The sequence below is a fragment of the Argopecten irradians genome, chromosome 16, assembly GCF_041381155.1.
Source record: "Argopecten irradians isolate NY chromosome 16, Ai_NY, whole genome shotgun sequence".
Taxonomy (NCBI): domain Eukaryota; kingdom Metazoa; phylum Mollusca; class Bivalvia; order Pectinida; family Pectinidae; genus Argopecten; species Argopecten irradians.
The window spans coordinates 11,295,972-11,317,931 of NC_091149.1; the positions used below are offsets into that span (position 1 = coordinate 11,295,972).

At 33.6% G+C, this 21,960-nt stretch overlaps 1 protein-coding gene across 1 annotated transcript in view; it reads right to left on the minus strand.

Moving 5' to 3' along the window:
• Window positions 1-21,960, minus strand: part of LOC138310899 (carbohydrate sulfotransferase 15-like) — a 79,142-nt gene that overhangs the window by 18,203 nt on the left and 38,979 nt on the right. The window contains exon 2 of the mRNA XM_069252225.1: window positions 12,892-13,560. Coding sequence (XP_069108326.1) covers window positions 12,892-13,185 — 294 coding nt within the window. The 5' untranslated portion in view covers window positions 13,186-13,560. The remainder of the gene's footprint in view (window positions 1-12,891; window positions 13,561-21,960) is intronic.

Sequence of the window (21,960 nt, forward strand, 5' to 3'; positions counted from 1 at the left end):
CTAGCTGTATTATATACCTGACATCCATAATCTAACTTGGATCTTACTAATGCTTTATATAACATTAACTGTGTTGTCTTATTAGCACCAAACTTACAGCCTGAGATATATCGCATGGTATTAATAGCCTTTTGGCATGATTCCTTAATATATGTAATATGTTTATTCCAAGTTAGTTTATGATCTATTATAAGGCCTAAACACTTAACTTGTTTTTCAAATTTAAGTTTAGTTTGCCCTAGTTATAAATCTGGAAGTTTCTTATTGCTGGAGAAATACATAGCTACAGTTTTCTGTTTAGATGGTTTAAATCCCCACTTATTGGCCCACTCATTAATAGCTGTTAGAGTTGACCAAGGAAATCCTTGAGTTGACTGAATACACTTAGTTAAAACCCTAACGTTTTTGCCTGTAGTCCAAATACATCCGTCATCTGCATATTGAGCTCAATTGGTCTTATTATACAATGTATAGTGTGTCTTTTAGAGTATTAATATAGATGTTAAAGAGAGTATGAGATATTACGCTACCCTGAACTACACCGTTTTCAAGTTCATATTGATCTGATAACTTATTATGAATTCTAACCTGGATCTTACTATTTTTAAGAAAACTGCTGACAAATTTGAATGAGAATGAATAGTTTTACGTACCGTGACGCTAAATATAACGTTTCGGGGCACGAGAAAAGATAGGAAATGGAGTAGGAAGAGCAGAGTATATAGAGAAAGCATAGAGTGAGGAGTCGTCTGCTATACCTATATATCTATTAATTTGGAAGACGACTCCTAGATCCTAAAATGTCCTACCATGGCATCGTCTAGCAGTAACTAGCCCTACCCATCAAGAGCAGGGGGAAAGGAAGGAACCTAACCTGTCAATTTGGTAATTTGAATATGTTACCAAAGATTTATAAGCGGGACATCTCTCATGTATTAGTTTTTGTACTTGTCAATCAAAAGTTGTATCCGCATTTGATTGGTAGATGTCTGTCGTTAACCTGTCAGTCATGCTGTATAGGCAGTTGATTGGTCGATCGATGCGAGAGCGTACGTAATGGTAATTTCGTCACACTCGAGTGGGATCGCCCTGAACAGGGACCAAGATTTCTTGGCCCTGAAATATACTGTATTGTAATATTGGCCTGATCTCCACTTTCTCACTTTTAGGAAAATAGAGAAAATTGAAAACAATAGTAACATATTGGTTTACCTACACGTCCATCTAAGCTACATGTAGCCTGTTAAAAATGGGGAAATTGCTAAAACAATAAAAATTGATTTTTAACCAAACACCTGTGCCTGGATCAATCAAATCCCCGAGTAGTGTCCGTCTTTAATTCAAGGGTTTTACGTACATTCACGATAAATCGTTCAGTGTCAGTCTCAATACAGGTACAATATATGGGTAAAAATATCAGTACATGATCGGAAGTATAGCTTTTTTTTCTGTCAGACAGAATTACATTCTGATTTAGATATGTTTTCTTGAAATGTTGGTTCCAACTGGTCTTTGGTTTTTCGAACATAGAAGAGCTCGACGTATTGGCCTCAGATTTGTCTTTATAAAGCGTCGGTCAACTCAAGTCACCGGTATTTATTCAAGTTTTTTAAGATAATGCACATTTTAATTGAGCCAATTTATAAATGATTTATTAAAATAGCGCCGGACATCTTTGTCAATTCAATTTGGTAATTACACCAACGTGTCAAAAGTGGCAAACATTACCTGGCAGAAATCATCGGATGTTCATAGTTATTGTGTAATTATGTCTTAATCGTCAACAGATTAAATAATTATCGTTTATGCCTCACATCCGCAAAACTGTATTACTTTATTTACCAAAAATATATTATTTTACATCAATGGGTGTGATGGTACGGTATGTGGGCCTAGTAATACAAAACAACCAAAACGAAGACAAAAATGATTGTAAAATGTGTGCATTCCCAAATATTAGATCCCGTGTGTGATTCAACTGATCTGCTTGTAGAATGAAGAGTTTGAAATAAACTTAGTTTCATTTAAAACATAAATCGTTTAATCAGTTTTGTAGCTCTAGACTTCCTTTGGCAAAAAAGTCCTATATCCTTTGAACAGTAATTAATGATAGTTGTCATTAACAGACAGATTTGACATTCGTTTTGGTGTATTCACAAAATGATATGTCACAAAACAACATTCTCAGCAATGTAAAACTAAAGTTTCATGACGATTGTACATGTAGACCGGAATATAGATTTCTATCTCCAGGTGGATTTTACGTTATTTTGTTTCTTGTAATTTCACGGGACTTAATTAAGGTTATTACTATATTAGATCTAATGGACAATTACCTGTACATACCTGAGCCAAGATGTTAGTTACAGTGATAACTGTCAGCGTGGTTTGGGTGGGGATAAAGGTAGTCTTGATTGACAACATATACCGTACATATATAGTAATATATGGGGACAAAATAATACTTGCATACATTTCAAATAAAATAATTAAAGTAAATTTGTATAAAATATGTAGGTTTACAATTATTATTTTGTTTTGTTTGAAACACAACCACTTGGGGTAGTATGGTCACAACATGATATCAATTTAATTGAATGTTATAAACCGGTCCCCTGAGGATAATATATAATAATACGGTATACCTACATGTTGTGACGCTTGACTGGCCATCACATCGGGTAATTATATATAAGGTGTCAATTCAATTCGATTCATTTATCAATTCAATTTCTTTATTAGTTTAAGCTTTACAACTTATTACTGGTATCTAAGAACACAAATCAGTTATCATATTATGTAATAGTGTATGTAAACGCTCATACACTAATACTACATTGCACATTCACACGCACATGCACACACCCATTTTAACACGGACGGACGTACGCACGCACACACACACACACGCACGCACACACGCGCACCCTTACACGCCTTCATATACATATACAGTCACACACTCTCTCACTCATCCATATACAACATCATGGCATACTCTCTCTAGTTTCTAATTCTTAATTAATAATTATCAATGTACATGTCTGAATGAATTGTCTACTACGAAAATCATTTAATTGGTAGGAGAGTGAAAAGGACTGTTCACTTAAACAATTATAACAGCAATGGCAAATTAAAGTTACAAACTATAAGATAGTATTTAATCTAACTATCAATATTGTAATATTCACAATTTCATAAAACATTTTCCCGGCGCTTAAATGCTAAGTGTAAATATTTGCCAAGATTATGAAGTTCTTTGACATTATTCACGGATAATAATTGAACAAGTTTAAAAACACTAGATTTACGCAAGTAGTATGATTTAATATGGGTTTTTTTCCGAATATCTGAATAAAATGGACATCTTAATATAAAATGAATCTCGTCTTCCACTTCGTTTTTGTTACAAAAAGTACATGTTCTATTTTCTCTCGGAGTGTTGATATATCTTCCGCTTTCAATTTTTAGATTATGTGATGACATTCTTATTCTAGAAATACACTTCTTATATCGTTCTTCAATAGGTTTTTTAAGATAATACTGTAGATCAAAATTATCTACTTAATGCTGATATAAAAAGCCCCTAGAGGTATTACTGATATGTCAGGTCTTGAAAATATATAAGATAAAATTTGTTTTCAATCATCTTGTATATTGTTTTCCCATCTAAATATAGAGGTATCATAAGCCTAACCTATCTAATTCTGATTTTATATTTACAATCCAATTGTCGTTGCTAGACTGTCTATTTTCGTAACAGGCTTTCAGAATGCAGTTTTCAGTGTTTTTGAATTTAACCCAATATTTTAAATTTTTTAATTTTCTTTTATATTGTAATGATAACCTTCCTACTTCACAATACACCATATCATGACACGTCTTTTTACCTACCCCTAAAATATTTTTGCAAAAGTTCGAGTGTACCCTCTCGACATCTTGTGCCTTGTGAAATCCCCATATTTCACTAGCATAGCCTAAAACACTAGCCACGTATGTATCAAAAACAATTTGGTGTTAGGGTGGGGTATGGCCCCAGGGAATGACTGGAATGAGGGTGGGAAGGCCCAGGTGGTCATGACAACATACCTATGTGCCTATAGATAGATAGAGCTACAATTATCAGAGATTTAGATAGTATACTATCTAAATCTCTGCAATTATTACACAACTATATACCTGTTTCCCCATCAGTATGTTCATGTCTATAGATGCATAGCTGAGTAATGATATGAAGTGCATAATGAAATTAACGGAAATAAATAAAACAAGTAATTATTCCGTGTTGAAAGTACTAAAACAGATTGACGATTAAAGTATTTCTGACAACATGAATTTAGACACTCCACAAAATTCAAACGCTATCATTATCTGCAGCTTTTGTGTGATTTCAATGTTGATCTAATGCTGATGGGTATACCACCCAAAATTACATAATAAAGAATAAAAATGAAAAATATGAATCGTTTTTTTAAAGCGTATGATCAAGGATTTGCAAGTTCTTGGTATGATTGAATATTAATTGTCTACAATTAATATTAATGTCAAACTATACGTTTAAACAGAGATTAAGTCCCTGCTTTAATATCGCCAAAGACAAGAAAGTAGATGACTTATAAACATGTGCACGAAATAAACTCATCAAAATATATTTTTAGGTGAACATGATCTGTAACCCAATCCATGCGCCGTCCCCAGCTTAGATAGCAATCCCCCCTCCCCCACCCCGATCCTGTCCCTCCCTAACGTTTCACGCCGCAAGCGCTTCTTTGTTCATTGTGCGTCCCGTTGGTAGACGACGGTTTTCCTTTGATTTCCGCCGGCGCAACCTTTGATATAACTTCAGCGGCGTATCTAGGATTGGAAAGGCATGAGGGTCAAAATAGGTAGCTTCAGTACCGAGATACCGCCTCTGAAGTTCTCGATTTTTAAGGAATCAGTCGCTCACTCTGATTTGGGGAATAACAGATTTGACGTCATAAGTACAACTATACACAAAAGGGGGTGATGTATGTAGGACTACGTGAATTTTACAAATATTTGAACAGTTATGATGACGATGTGATTAAATGAATAATGTATAATATATTGTGAATATTTTGACACGTGTGCTAATCAACAAAGCTGGCCCTGCAGGTAGGGCGTTAGAATTGTACCTGCTGCCCCTATTGCATGATCGTAAAAGGCGACTAAATTTAGGATCTTATCTTTTCTCTTCTTCCTAACTGACTTTATCTTTCCTAATGCCTACCTTGGCAATGCCTCACTTTTTGCCTTGGGTTGAGCGTTCGCCCCTGTGAGGAAGGCTTTGGGTTCTGTCCCCTGGCCGAGACACACCAAAGTCTATAAAAGTGGTAGTTTCTACTTTTGCTTAGCGCTCAGCAAACAGGGAGTGGGACGACTGGTTCGCCCGTTGTCAGTATAATGTGACCGGGTGGGGTGTGTTGCTTTGTGTCTTCGGCGGCATGCTTCAGTGATATAGCACTATAAAAAGGGCCACAGTTCCACTATACAAGAAGACACAACACGAACATACTGCTGTCTCCCAATACACGCACAACGTACTTCACACAAACTACACACTGCATACATGGGAGGCCGTCCTTGCATGACCCTAGCTGTTAATAGGACGTTAAACTAATCAAACAAACAAACAAACTAATCAACAAAGCGTGACAGGTCACTATTAGCCCTCATTAGCCGGGGTTGACCACGCGTTTTAGTAACCACAGTATACATGTTCATGAATAGAGATTACAAAGCAGCACGACATCGGCTTTTTGGAGTGATTCTGATGTTCAATTCAATTTGTTTATTTCCGCAAGCCTTGCGGCTTATAAGACACAAAGTACAATTTTAATATATATTAAATAATTCAAATATATGTACAGGAGAGTGATTGCATACCATAAAACACAAACATTAGCACACAATTATTATACATCAGATACTATACAGTTACGGTTTATAAGAGACTGAGAACGTTTCTGAAATATAAGTTTTAAGAATTTTCCGAGATTATTTAATCTTTGACATTATTAACACTGAGTAATTGAACAAGTTTGAACACACTTGGATGATAAAAATAATAAGGTTTCAGATATCTAACTCATAGATGGGTATAAAAAGGACATTTAAGGACGAAGTGAAACTCATCTTCTATATCATTGGTATAAGACATCTTTCATTTTGCCCGACACGGACACCGACACGGACTTCCAAAATTCGAGGGTTGTCTCAAAAAACAAATTTAAGAAATTAAATTCGCCTTACTTTTTCATGTTCATTCCATGTTTATCCGAACATATATGTATTTAGAATAGAATAAAGATTATAATTCGATTCAGATAACTCAATCACGTACCAATTTAACATAAATTTCCGCGATTTTACTTACTTTTACTATTAAAAAATCGAGTTGTGGCGCATCGATATCTTTCCAATAATTCAGTTTGGCCAATGACTGTGTCGCTTTTAAAGTTCCCCGCGTAAATGTTCTGTATTAGGAAGTCATAATACCAGAGATTTAATTATATTTAAATCTCTGATAATTCTTGACGTACAATTTTTTCGGTCAATGGAAAAATATTCTCCACGATTTAACAAATAGAAATGAGTGTAACATATGAAATTAAAATATAAGGAAATGAAAAAAAACCACAAATACGTAGCTACATGTATCTATTTATCCATATTGCACTGCGTAACTCGTCCAATCGTCTAAATGAAATGTGCGCACGTGGTAACCTTTAATATGTATTTATTACTCGAAAGCACGTGTTATGTGTTCAATTATTTCTATTAATTTCGGGTAAGTCATTAAATAATTAATTAATATAATTATAATCAAGAATGTCAAAAATCTTGAGGACCTTTGCCCTCATTACGTTTTATCTTCCTTAGCCACTGATCAATTTCTCCTTTTAAGTTTTATGTATTTAAACCAAACAAATAAGATATATCAGAGAATGTTACCGGCCATGCACTGATTGATACACAGGCTTTCGACTCTGTAGATATAAGGACGTCGACACCTCTATATGTGTAATAGAGGTGTCGACAGTTTCAGTTGGCAGATGTTGGATTTATTTTGACTCTGTCTCTTTAATTGATTATCAGTCATGTGACCTGACATTTTAGCGATCGGTCCTTTGATCAGTGTTGATGCTCGCGAGCAACCACATGCCCGATACTAAATTATTTCTTGCTTAAACCAGTGCTTAGAGGTTCCTCAATCGGTCGACACAATAAATGTAATTTCTAATGTCGACCTTTAAGGCCTATGGACGATTTCTCATATTTCCGATGCTTTGCAACGCGCCAGGTTTCATGTATCAAAGTATACATTTGACAGGGCTTAAAACTATTTCACGCACCTTGCCGTTTTGAAAACTATATTCCATTCATACATAGTTAAACATTTTATGAAGCACTTAATCTGTTTATGTTTATATGTCCTTGCAATTATTATGCCCATCAATATATCCTTTTTAATCAAAATATTTTGATAATCAAAATATCTCTTAGGCGACGATTTGCCAACACTGAAAATCTCTGACTTCACCTAAGTTCATTACTTTATGTGTTCGAACAAGAATTTCATCTACGTCCTTGGTTCGAACTATCCAAAGTAAGATTTATTAGATAAAAAGTCAATGTTTTAACTATATATCACAAGCTAAGAAAAACAGTTTTTACTGGGAAAATGCGGGTTGAACTATCCATTGATGAGACATAACCAGCAGTGGTTTACCGTAACGACCTGTACGCAGTTTATTTGCTTCGCAATTAATTTTGCTTTTATATTAATTATAACTTCTATTAAATGTCCTCATTTATAAATTAAATTATATGATAATGTACTAATACATTTTACTTTATATTATCAATTCAAATAAACATTACAGTACGAATGATTTCCAATAATTATGGTCAATTTCATGTGTAAAATATTATGTTTCTGATCGCAATAAATACTTCTATCTGTCAAAGTCTATATAGACTACAGAAAAAATATATCTTTTCTCATATCTCCTAACACATCATCTAGTCTTCCGTGGTCTGAATGTAGTGGACACCGTGTTCACAGTGCACTCCGTGTCTACCTGTAGTCTAAATCTTGTGCACTCCGTGTCTATACCTGTAGTCTAAACCTCGTGCACTCCGTGTCTACCTGTAGTCTAAACCTCGTGCACTCCGTGTCTACCTGTAGTCTAAACCTCGTCCACTCCGTGTCCACTCGTAGTTCACACAGTGTGCACAATGTGTAACCTTTAGTCAAGGACGTATAAATCCTTGCTTTAGTCTACTAGCAACTGTATAGTAACGTCTATATTAATTGAGTTTACATTTGATTGATTTTCAGTGTAACCTGACATCATAAAATGAAAGAAAATGGTACCATTTTAACTAAAAACTACTTCCAGCAATAATTTCTAACTTTAATAAAAGATACGACACGACAAGAATGTTCTATTTATAACGTATTTGTTACAATTTTGCCTATTTTACATTTCATGACGGCCCCAAATTTCGGAAGTCCGTGTCGGTGTTCGTACTCTGTGTCGGACAAAATGGGAGATGTCTATAACAAACTGTACAGATTCTATTTGGCCGTGCTATATTTTGAAACCTACCACTTTCTATATTTAACTTATGACTACTTAATCGTATACTTGTAATACTGTTTTTATACATTCGATCAATGGGTTTCTTTGAATAATATTGCAAACCAAAATTGTCTACTAGATGTTGATATAAAGTTCCTTTTGAGAAATTCTGTATTCTGTATAAAATTTCTTGAGTACAAAAAATTTGCTGATGGCGATACATGTATCTGCTTTTTGGATAACTCCTGCTATATCATTCATATTTATGATATGACGGTTCTCAAAACGTGGTATATAGAATTAAACCAGTCATTTCACGGTAGAATAAAATGACAAAACACATATTTACATGTACTGTAAATTAAATCATGGAATGAAATGTGTACAAAAATCACAGTATACAATGTCAGATATCACGCAATTAGTTACATACCTCAAGCACATATATGACTTATAAATCCTTGCATACATGTACATACAAAACGTTCTGTTTAGAATTATAACTTGCTCCGTATGAACAGATTTTATGAAAAAGTAAGAAATTTGTCAATCCTTTTTGTATTGTTGATCCTTTTGTATATCATACCGAGATTTAAAAAGTATAATATATGAACATTTACCATATAATTAAAAAAGTAACCACATAAAGTGTTAATTCATACAATGTACTTAAGCCGAGATGAAAAGATTCATATATTTATAGAGGCATCGGGAGGAAGCTACTTGTATACATATATTATGAATATACAAAATATCTTGTACCTTTTTTTAGAATATACTTAGTGATATTTATATAAGTAATTAGTGTGGTAATGCTGTAGCCCTTCGTGTATGACCATAGTTATGACTATACATGTAGATTCGATACGATGAAAAATGCATTATAAGAAATATTACTTATACCTTAGAAATTACGGAAGATTGCTATATGCCACGATTCCGTAATATCAGTACTTGACTGAATAATGTTAAATAAGATTAAACATTTAGTTGAAATAGTTCTTAGAACATTTTTTCTGGATAAGTAACCTTTCATTAATGTTTTATCTGTGTACGACATACATATATGTTATATGTATTCCTAGGTATGATCAGGGATATTTTATTTCCATTTGCTTCACATTTTCATACTAAAAATCGAGGTGTCATTAAAAACCCTAGGGCATAGATGTACGGGCATTCTATAATTATAAGCAACATCCAATTAACGTATATCCTAACCTGCTTAACAGTAAGACAATGTATTAGCAAATACCCGAATAGTCCACCAAAGAGTTAATTGCCCGCCGCTAGGTAATTACAGGTGAGTTCGATGAATGGCGTTGTGTACAGGTAAACAACATCCTGGTCCAGGTTTTACATAACCATCAAACTAAAGGCATGGCTAATTATATATCTGTATCGGTGTATCTACTTTTATATCGACTGAAATTTGAAAACGACCACAGGGTCTGATATTTTGACATGCGTGCTAATCAACAAAGCGTGACAGGTCAATAAACACCTTTCTATGTAATCGGTTTAGCTGAGCACGCGTTTTAGTGGATTACAACGCAGCACGACATCGTCTAATCGGAAGGATTCTGATGCCGATACTGGGTATCTATTGTTTGGGGTTAATTATTCGCTTTACAAAATACCGTGTATAGAGAAACATATATGTATTTTACAGTATTCACTAAATGCAACATAGACGGAGGACAAACTATATAATGGAAATTTGATTTTACATAATTTTGTAGACATCGACATCTTCAGTCTCTTTTCCACTTTTGTCTCGTAAGTAAAAACACTAAGGTATGCACTTGAATGCAAATATGAACAAATCGTGCATTATAGGTGAATGTTTGCGTCATGAAAACAAATAGATTGAAAAATGTGTGATGACAGTTCTCAAAACTTGGTGTATATATATAAAGATTAAATTCTTCCATTGACTGTAGAATTAAATAAAATATATTACCAGAAACGTATATGTTTATTCTGATACTACGGGTAATAATTAATGGAATTACATGTGCATAAAGTCATACGATACAAAGTCTGACGTTACGCAATTAGCAGACGCATTTAGTTACATACATAAATGTATATACAAAACGTCTATTAAATAATTCCTAGTTCGGCCAGGAGTCGTCAGTTGACAAGGTTCCGAGTTGTCAATAATACATGTATAACCTTGTAAGTATACGCCCTTTGTTTAATCTTTTATCATGTGTTCCAAAGACCAGCTAGTGATTATGTACAGTTTATTGTGTATAATTATGCAGTAATCAGAGATGAACCAGTACTACTAGTTTATTTAAATCCCTATTGCCCAGCGTATTCCAAACTCAAATCTGCGAAAAACAATTTGATTATAATTTTGTATACGTATATATCTAATATGTATAAAGGTATATGTGTCTTCGAAATACCGATATTGTTTCACATTAGTATTGAAGACATATACTATATTCAATCATAAGCTCTGAAATAAATTCTAGTTCGTATGTGCCGTAACTGGGCAAACTATTTGACATCTATTGAAAACCGCCAGATTTCATTATTGTACTGTGAAAATCATCCAAATGAACTGCCAAACACTTATGATGCCTTGTAAACATCACTTACAACAAAGGATTTATATACTGTAAGATTTTTCTTCTTTTGTCGGTTAAGATGGAAACATACAAGCACAAATCAATTTACAATTACTAATGACACAGTAAAAATGTGAAAAAATATAGACCACAACTTGGCTTCATAATATGACTGAATGTACCCGGTACTCGTTCCACTGCGATGTAGATATAAATATAATGATTTTTTGCTGTTCTGCCAAAAATCATTTTCAGTGTTTTACAAACAAAATCATTACTTGTTTTCATTATCACCCAGTACATTTATATTATACACTTTATATCTTTAAACGAAAATAATAAATATGTATATCCAATGTATACATACTGATACGGATGAGGATACACGTAATGTTCAAACCTTTAATAATAAAAAGTCAATACACATGAACTAGATTAAAAATGTCCATCAAGGGATTTTACTATTTCTAAAAATGTCTCTTAAAAGATTTGCTTGTTTATATGTCTTAGCAAGACAATGAATTCGTTATTATTTTAAGTTACACTACAATGTGCCGATGGTGGGAAGCCGGAATGTTCAGATCGAGCAGGGTTGCATAATGATATGACGACATTCACAATTATCATTTCTAAGTGCAAGTAACTTTAAATCGAAACTTACTAACGCTTTAAAATCATCAGAATACATCGTAAAAGTCATCTCAGCCATTCTAAATCGAATTTTTTTTCCCGGGGAGATCCCCGGACCCCCGAAACACCAAAATCACCAAAATGCATAGTAAAACTCATCTCAGCCATTCTAAATCATATTTTTGTTCCTGGGTGCGACCTCCGAACCCCCCAAATAGCAATATCTCGATTGAAACAGAAATATTAAGTAATCTAGTATTCTTCGCGATAAGAAATATATGTACTTCAACCCAGCGGAATCCAATATGTTATCTTTTCTTGATATATCCTATTCTCAAATACCTGTTGGTCGATACCGATACCGTAAGACAAAGGGAGTTAACTCGTATATATTATATACTAACGAAAGGCAGCTCTTGCCCACGGCATATCCTGGACCGCGAAGGACTACTGTTATCGAAATAATATACATGCCCACGCTGTATGATGGATCGTCGCGAAACACGGTGTCTCGAGTTGAATTCAGTCCACTTCATATCGCGGATCGTCACGTACCGCGATATCATGTGGGCACCATTGATGCCCACGCTATATGACGGATCGTCGCGGACCGTCATATCCCATGGGCCGTGGGGTCCACGATGCCCACGCCCGTGACGGGCCAGTGGGAATTGTAAAATCCGCGTGAGCTGTACTGTATAGTGATATACGCTCGAGTAATACACAGTCCTGACATGTTACACTTTTTCGATAAGGAAAAGTGCATAGAATTGACATATGAATTTAAATGCAGTAATATCTTATATAGTTTTATCACATAACATATATACTGTAAATCCAACATTTTTTCGCGGTTACTAAATTTCGTGACTTCCATTTCAAAAAAAGGTCACGAAAATTAACGTTAGCTGATATTTCAATTGACTGGACATGCCTGTCAAATCAATGATATAGATATTTATATGCGGAAATAAACGATCGCAAAATTTGCGAAGTTATGTCGCACGCGAAAGAAATCTGGATTACAGTATCTTTGTCTGTTTTTTATCATGTACAAAATAGTTACATACCATCTTCAGCAGCTGTACAAACGGACCTGATCGTGTGATCCATTTAGGATGGGGATGTTCTGTGTCATTCCATTTCAGAAGTCTGGAATTGCCAATCCATTTATCCTTTGAATGCATTTGCGTTCCGTTGAAGTGGTTAAAATACACATTATTGTGTATCTTTGTTATAGTTTTCAAATACATGGAGGTGAAAATTAATCCATAAATTATAGAAATCAGAATCAGCGTGGCGAGAATGGCATAATATCGCTGAAACATACCATTTACCACTGTGTTCTTGAGTCGCGAATACATTGTGAGTATGTATCCGTCACATCTGAATACTTCACAGACTGGTTTGTAGAGGAGAGCTACAGTTTGTATAGTTCTTGCCTTGTTATATCTTGTAACAAGAACAAAAGAAAATGTGTAAGGGAATTATGTCGTTGTCGAGTCAATTGTCTTACTCCTTTGTGAAAAAGACTAATATATACTTTTCCTGTCAGCAAATTTGAAAAGTGACAATATCTTAAATAGATACTAGTGAATCAGCATTCCCACGCTTCATTCAGTTGTTTTAAAGGGTAAGGTTTATATTTTACGTAGTTCCATTTCAGCTGTATCCGCAACTAATTAATTAGCGACTTTGCTGCTAGATGTACCGAAGAGAAGCAATGTCGGGTCGATCACCTAAAAAAGACGGAAAAATGCATATATGATTACTACATCACTGTACTTATAGATCCATACAAACACGTGGAAGTCTTCACCTAAAAAAGATATTGTGCTTAATTTCCTACACAATTTCATAATGAAATTACATTTGTTTCTAAAGTGAGTAAATACCAGAGATCCATGGACATTCTATAATACAGAATTAAAACACTATTACCCCCCCCCTGTAACTAGCATTTGCACCTTCGTAAAAGTTTGTTTGTTTGATTGATTTATTAACGTCATATTAAACAGCCAGGGTAATGTTAGTAAAATTGGTAAAGCATGTATGGTTTCCTTTGAAATTTCAAAATATCTACTTGTTGATGTACAGTAGAATGGTGAGACATAAACCTTAATCGCCTGTCATAAAATCATGATTTATCAAACGCAATTATGTTGTAGTCATGGCTAAAACTTATTCCTCCCGGCACTGTTAAATTGCAAATAAGATGTTGTCTCCGTATTCTATTCCGTATTTGCATATTACAGGGTTAGCTCCCTTGCGAGTAGATATCCATTATAACCTAATGATTTTGTGGGCGCAATTCACGTCGTTTTCTCCGAAAATTATGATGTTTTGCTCACAAACACATGTCGCCACAATCAATATCTACCCGAAAGGGCAGATAACTCTGTAATGAGTAAATACAGAATAGAGCAACGGGGTCAATGCCACTTAGGCAAAAAGTCGCAATTCGAGCAAAGTGTCCGCTCTATCGACGTACCCGAGTTCAATGATGCTGCTAAAAATCTGAAAGCACATGGAAGCTCTACGAAACACGAAAGACTACTGAACATTGTTAAGTTGCAAAACGAAAACCGAATGACGTTAACATTGACTAAAAATCAAGATTTATGCACGCTCTATTTGTATGTGAAATAGTCCGTCGTGGCAAGTATTGCAACCCATCAAGCTATGTAAACGTTCTTCTTCAGTACCGACAACTTGACAATATCATGAGAAGCGAACCACACATTATGCTACATTTGACACGCAAGATACTGTGTATTTTGCTATTGCTCTAAATTGCTCTTAATAAAGATTTGAAGACATGGACAGATATTGATCCTTATTTCAAACATTTACACACTGAAAATATTTTCACCCACCGTTCAGTGTTTCTAAAATGTCAGTGTGTCATTTAACCCCTTAACTCCCAGATACGCCAAACTACGCCAATAACGTGTCGGTGTTGAACAAATCGTCATAACTCCCTTATTTTAGGAGCTATCGAGATACTGATTATATCTGCTAAAACTAGAGATAACAAGTAATATTTTGTGTTCTTATAAAATTTTCATTTAACAATGTCTTCATGATGTTTTATTGAGTTTAAAAACGATGCAGACTGTAAAACGGAACATTTTAAATTGATGACGTCGTCTTTGTCGGCGTAACATTCAGTGCACGGACCCGATATGGAATCCCTTGCTAATCAAAAAGTACTGAAAAATAATGCTTGAACTTCATACTGTTGATAACTTAGTGTCCCAATTTTATATTTATCTTGCAATATCTACAAACATTTTTTTCAAAAACAAAGATTTCATCTAAAAAGTACGTGTGATGTGTGGTTTTACGCGATACATAGCAATATGTGGTCAGTTTTAACCATTTTTTCTCACTAATCTGGCATAACTTATAGATACGATGAAAGTCAGGAAAATACTGAACAAAATAGACAAATTTATCATTCATAACATACTAACATATTAACAATACAACGACTCCATAAATCAACAGATGCATCCACGGAAAATTGCTCAGTCCCACGACTTGACGTTGATCGGTTTCACAACAAGCACCTGTGAGAAACAGATCGGCGACTTTACCAGAACACTATGGATAATGGTCCTCAATTTTGCAGTTAAAAAACTCTAAACTCTTACGCAAAAATGTCAAGAAACGTTGTTTACAGTGATTTCTTTGACTGTATTCAAAAAATAAATTAATTCAGCAAATAAATCTTGCCGACGACAGATAAAACTATCTATAGTAACGGGGATTTCCCCGGATTTTCATTTCTAAAAGTTCCATGTATTGAAGCACACGTGTCCGACGCCGATTATTTTCTATGGTGGCCCGCATCTTTATAGCTAAATTGTTAGTATTGATTGACTAGGACATCTTATGAGTGACACTTGTCATAATCACTGAGGACCTAATTAACATGGTTGTGTTATCAGCCGATATACATGTAGATCTACTGTACGTACGTGACACATGTACCATGTGCATGCGTGTAAGTATGCCGGACACGATGCGAAGTTTCCTGAACACAAAAATACGAAACATACATTGTACCTAATATGCCGTAACCTCATCGTAAATATTAATTTGTATCAATACCAATAGAACTAAACACATATATATTTATACATAAGCTACATGCACATGCCGTGTAAATATAAAAAAAACCATTGATACGATATATATACCATACATATTTTGTGGATTGGAATACTAGATTAACTTCAAATACTGACTATGATATCTTATCTTTATTTTAAATATATACATTTTGTTTGATATTTAGAAAATTACTGATTACAAGTAATGGAAATAAACAATTTAAGTGTCAATGACAAAATATATTAGATAATCTATAATGATATTTAATATCCAGATCATTTTTTTTTTATTTTTTTTTTTTTTTTTTTTTTAAATATGATTCTTCAAATTTTACTGTAATGAGTTTGTTCTTCAAATACAAACTAGAAATGTCCTCCAGGAGGAGGTCAACTGATTAATCCAGTACAGATTAGCAAAAATAGTCTATTGACATGTAAACAAAACATATGAAATGAAAACAAAGGAATCTATGTTTTGAAATTTTAGGGGGATCCTGACACAAACACAAAGTTCTACAGTTTTTTTTTACAATTCTTCAAAAAGTGTTCCAATTTGGATAGATCATGTTAACTTATGTAGTGAAAGTTGCAGAGATACAATCATTTAGAATAATGACACCTTTCATATACATACCTATACATGTACATCATGTATAGTACAGATAGATTCAGTATCAATAAAAAATCTGCTCTTAATCTCAAATCAAAGATTGATACATGCAATGCATTATTTGCACTAAAAACATTAAAAATGCAGGTTGTCTGATCATACAAATAAGTCAACTGAATCATACATCATCTTCTTTATACTGCATATGCATTTACATGTAATCCAAATTATGGTTTTCCGATGTGAAGTGACTGGGCAACTTGACCAGAGATACAAAATGTATTTAAACATATTTTGCCTGTAAAGTTCTTCATGCTTCAATTGACACAAATGTAAAATATTATGCTCTGTGATAGAAATACTACTGATATTTGTCCAGAAAAAGATTAGGCTAAAAAATGTACATGTATGTGACACAAATGTAGGGAAGTTAATTTTAAAATTACAATTTGGAAAGGGGTCAGATGTATTTAACATAACCCTGTAATGAGACTCAGCATTTTCATCATGTCTTTCTGCTTTCTTTATTAAAATAATCATATATAATTTTTGAATTGTTTCTTGTTGAAATAATACATTTTTTATCTTTAGCAAATCATTTGTAAAAAGAGCATATGTCAGAAAACAATGTTCAGATACATGTTTATGGATTTATTCATAGCTATATCAAAAGTGCACATGTAGTAAAAGTGAAGCCAATTCTTTGGATTTGTTATCACACAAGTATGACTAAACAAAGACCACATAGGTGTATGACAATACATAACATATATACAGGTAGACATTGCAGTGTGTCTACAATCTGAATAAGACATAGTACATGCAATGCACATGCATATGTAGATACTGTAATATGGTCAAGACATAACATTCATATATGGCAAAGATATGAATCATATATGTAGACACTGCAGCGTATCATTCATGTGTAGACACAGCAGTTTATCTACAATATGGTCAATGCATAAAACATATACATGTATAGACACACAGTGCATCTACAATATCGTCAGTACATAACACACATATATCTGTAGACAGTGCAGAGTACCTACAATATGGTAAGTACATAACACACATATATCTGTTGACACTTCAGAGTACCTACAATATGGTAAGTACATAACACACATATATCTGTTGACACTTCAGTGTATCTACAATATGGTCAAGACATAACACACATATATCTGTTGACACTTCAGTGTATCTACAATATGGTCAAGACATAACACACATATATCTGTTGACACTTCAGTGTACCTACAATATGGTCAGTACATAACACACATATATCTGTTGACACTTCAGTGTACCTACAATATGGTCAGTATATAACACACATATATCTGTAGACACTGCAAAGTACCTACAATATGGTAAGTACATAACACACATATATCTGTTGACACTTCAGTGTATCTACAATATGGTCAAAACATAACACACATGTATCTGTAGACATTGCAGCATATCTACAATATGGTAAGTACATAACACACATATATCTGTTGACACTTCAGTGTATCTACAATATGGTCAAAACATAACACACATGTATCTGTAGACATTGCAGCGTATCTACAATATGGTCAAGACATTAGACATATAGGCCTACATGTGTAGTCATTGCAGTGTATCTACAATAGAATATGGTATATACATAAAACATACACATGTATAGACACGGCAGTGTACATGTATCTACACTATGGTCAATACATAATTTAACACATATACATATATTTACACTTGCTAGGCTTGATCACTATACGTAAGTACTAGCCGATTTTGTTTACCATAACTGCATGGTAACATTGAACTTTGAACTTGCGTATGAAAATATTCTATGCAACGTAAAGGGGCTACTTTTTTTAAAAGAAACACATGGCTTTGTTTACATTTTGACGTAACATTACGTGTATATTGCTGTTTTTCTTAGAATTTGGGGAAAATGTAAACAATACATATATGTTTTATATTTATATATGATACAAACATTTTTAAAATTAACAATTGTATAAAGAAACGGGGAAAATATCCCGACCGGGGCGACGTGAAGCGCTTTCATTTTTATTAAAAATGATGGATGTCAAATGTAAACATTACCTCTGTGTCTGTGTCCTACGATCGAGTCTTTTGGGTTGACGGGCGTGAGACCCACTGACAGAGATAGGTCAGTTATAAACATATTCTCTTGTCTTTGTTCTTTGAGAAATTAATCATGTGTATTATAAAACATGCACCGCTTGTAATCCACGTGTTGACAGTCACACGTCAACACAAATACATTGTATCCATCGAACACAAGTGAAGTTGTTTCATCTATAGATGGCGATGGATCTAAGCGTAGATTATATAATCACATGGCTCCGAAGGATGTAATATCGTCAAGTCAGACAACAATCTCAAACAAATTTAGCTACTTGAACATCGGTGTTTTAACAACTTCGGAAAACTCCCGTGTGTTAGCGTGCGTCAGCCTCGCCTCGCTTCACAATAACGGTCACCGAGTTCACACATGTGGCCGAGTACAAATACTTTATGTCATTACGCTATATATTAACTTTTAGCAAAATTGAATACCTATTTAAAGTTCTGATATGATTAAATAAAATTATCACTGAAATTTACTCTGTTTGTCATGTTCATTTTACATTAAAATATTGAACTTTCGTCGCGGATGAATAATTCTATCCTACATGAAGAGTCATCATTCGCTGTTCTATTGAGTAAGCTCCTCCCACTTTTGACCGACTTTTATTGAATAATTACGTCACTTTCAAATGACGATTTTATTGCATAAAATATAAAAGAAAAGTCTTGTGAGTGTAAATATAGGGATTGGATTTCGTTTTTATGTTAACCATGCTTGTATGGAGCAATTCCTCTAAGAATATATTCAATATGGGGCGCTAACGCGCCCCATAGAATATATTCTTAGAGGAATTGCTCCATACAAGCATGGTTAACATAAAAACGAAATCCAATCCCTATATGCATGTTTGTAGACATTGCACTTGTATAACCAATATGGTCAAGAGATAACATATATATATATGTAGACACCACAGTGTATCTACAATATGGTCAAGACATATCACATATACATGTATTTACATACTGTATGCAGTGTATCTGCAATATGGTCAAGAGTCAATAACACACAAGTATGTGCATTACATGTAGTCCGCTAAACCTGCCCATATTATTAGGCTTCTTTTTTTATTTTGCCAAATATATAGACAAAAAAAAATATTAAAAAAGTCTAACATTATAGACAGTTTTAGCGACTACATTACATGGTATCTACAATATGGACAAGGTATACATCACATATACACGTATATGTACGATGCATTTTTTGCAAATGTATATAGATGTATATCTGGGAAAAAGTGAGGGCTTCTACCATAATATATATATGTATATATAAGGTTGTCTTTTTGGTAACCAAGCAATATAGAACTGGACATAGAACACACAGATGATAAATGATTAATAGAGATGGTTTGTGTTTCTATCAAATATAGAATATGTATATGCGTTTTTATCTTTAAAAAAATAACATGCAAATTATTATGAGTACATGTACGTGTAGAATACACAAATTTTGTCAAGAAAAAACAAAAGCTGTCTGCTAGTCTTTTACTCTGTATTCATTTATTATCTTGATGGATATTGATACTTTTGTGTGGATAAACTAAAGAAACTGGCACTATACAATGTTGGTAAGTTACAAATTACTGCAGTATACTATGAGAGTACCGCATTGCATTTTTTATTGTGTACAGATATATATTTAGATATATTATCTAAACATCTTGATAAATATTTGTAACAATGGCTACAATGGCATACATGTATGATGTTGGTTTTTGGCGTTCCAAAACATTGAAATGATCTGAGTATGAATATAAATATTGACATGTCAAACAAACGATTTTGCAACACATTACATTTCTTTTCGATATTTTAGTCAACTGGAAGCGCGTGAAAATGGTTCTATCAGTGTAAAATCGCATTTTTCAGTAATTTATATTTTGGTTGCCATGGTAACATTTTTTACGCAAAAGATTAATGATTTGATACCAGTTCTGACCACGTTCTCTTTTGAAATTAATACGAAAGGCAAAAAAATCACCAAGCCTGTTAAACATAGAACAAACTTTCTCTAGATGAAGCAAGACAGGTGAAACACTAATTTAAGCATTTTCAAAAATCATCGGTTTTTAATTTTGTTGGTAACCATGGTAATATTCAAAATTGAATTGAAATTATGGCATTCGATAAAATTGTTAACCCTTCTGCAATAATATATTTGATTGTTAGGTTGATAAATTGACATCTAAATAACTTTCATTGTCTTAAGAGTTATAAATATAAGAAACTTAAACTTTTTTGTAAAAGTCCAAAAATTCGGTTGCTATGGTAACGAAATTAATGTGAAAACACCATATTTCTTACAAAATTTGAAAAGGTTGTGATCTGAAGTTTCTAAATATATATGGGTTGATTACCAAAAATATTGCTGCAAAAGGGTGAAAAATCACTTTGAAAGAAAATGTCAGATTTTCGAGAACTCTGCTAAAAATTCTTGGGAGTTAAGGGGTTAAGCATTAAAATACTTTCCGTTGCCAACTATGTGAAGATGGATGCCAGTTAGTCAACGGTACATTTAATGAACTGCGCTAACGGTTTGTCCATCCATAATTGCCAACTGAAAGTTTATATTTACATTTAGTAACGATTTAATAACACCACCGTAAGATATGTTGCACGTTAAAAAAATGAACATGTCATTATCGTCAACAGTCATTTCATCCGCTCTCATTTCCTATGATATCTTCCAATGATAATGACGTCCTAATAAACATCAACTGTAAGGTTACATGGCGAGAGTGAAAATATAAATTTAAAAACATTTAATTCATCTTAGATATATTGTGTACTTTATAATTGAACATAATCATCAAGCACTTAAGACCTCGAAATAAACAATATATATCACCTACCTTTGTCTGGACGTCCTTTCAAATAACAGCACAACACTATACACTATACATCGCCTTTCCTCTAATAACGCTATCAACTTTATCAAAGTAATGCCATAAAATTAGACAATTGATAACAGATTTTTAATGATACCTAGTAGCAATTTACGAGTTTCGTATAGTAGAAGCTTTCATATAATCACAATTGATGATTCAGCACTGTTGTGTGTACTTGATCTTACTAAGATAACGTTCTTTATGACGTTTAAATCAATAGTAACAAATTATAGCGCAAATGAAATACAGTTAGATAAAAAATTAAAAACAATTGTCATTACTAATAACAATGATCATGAGGTTGTTTTACAGACTGCATAACGCAACCTTGTAGCAGGGTATGGAGGCAAATGTACTAAA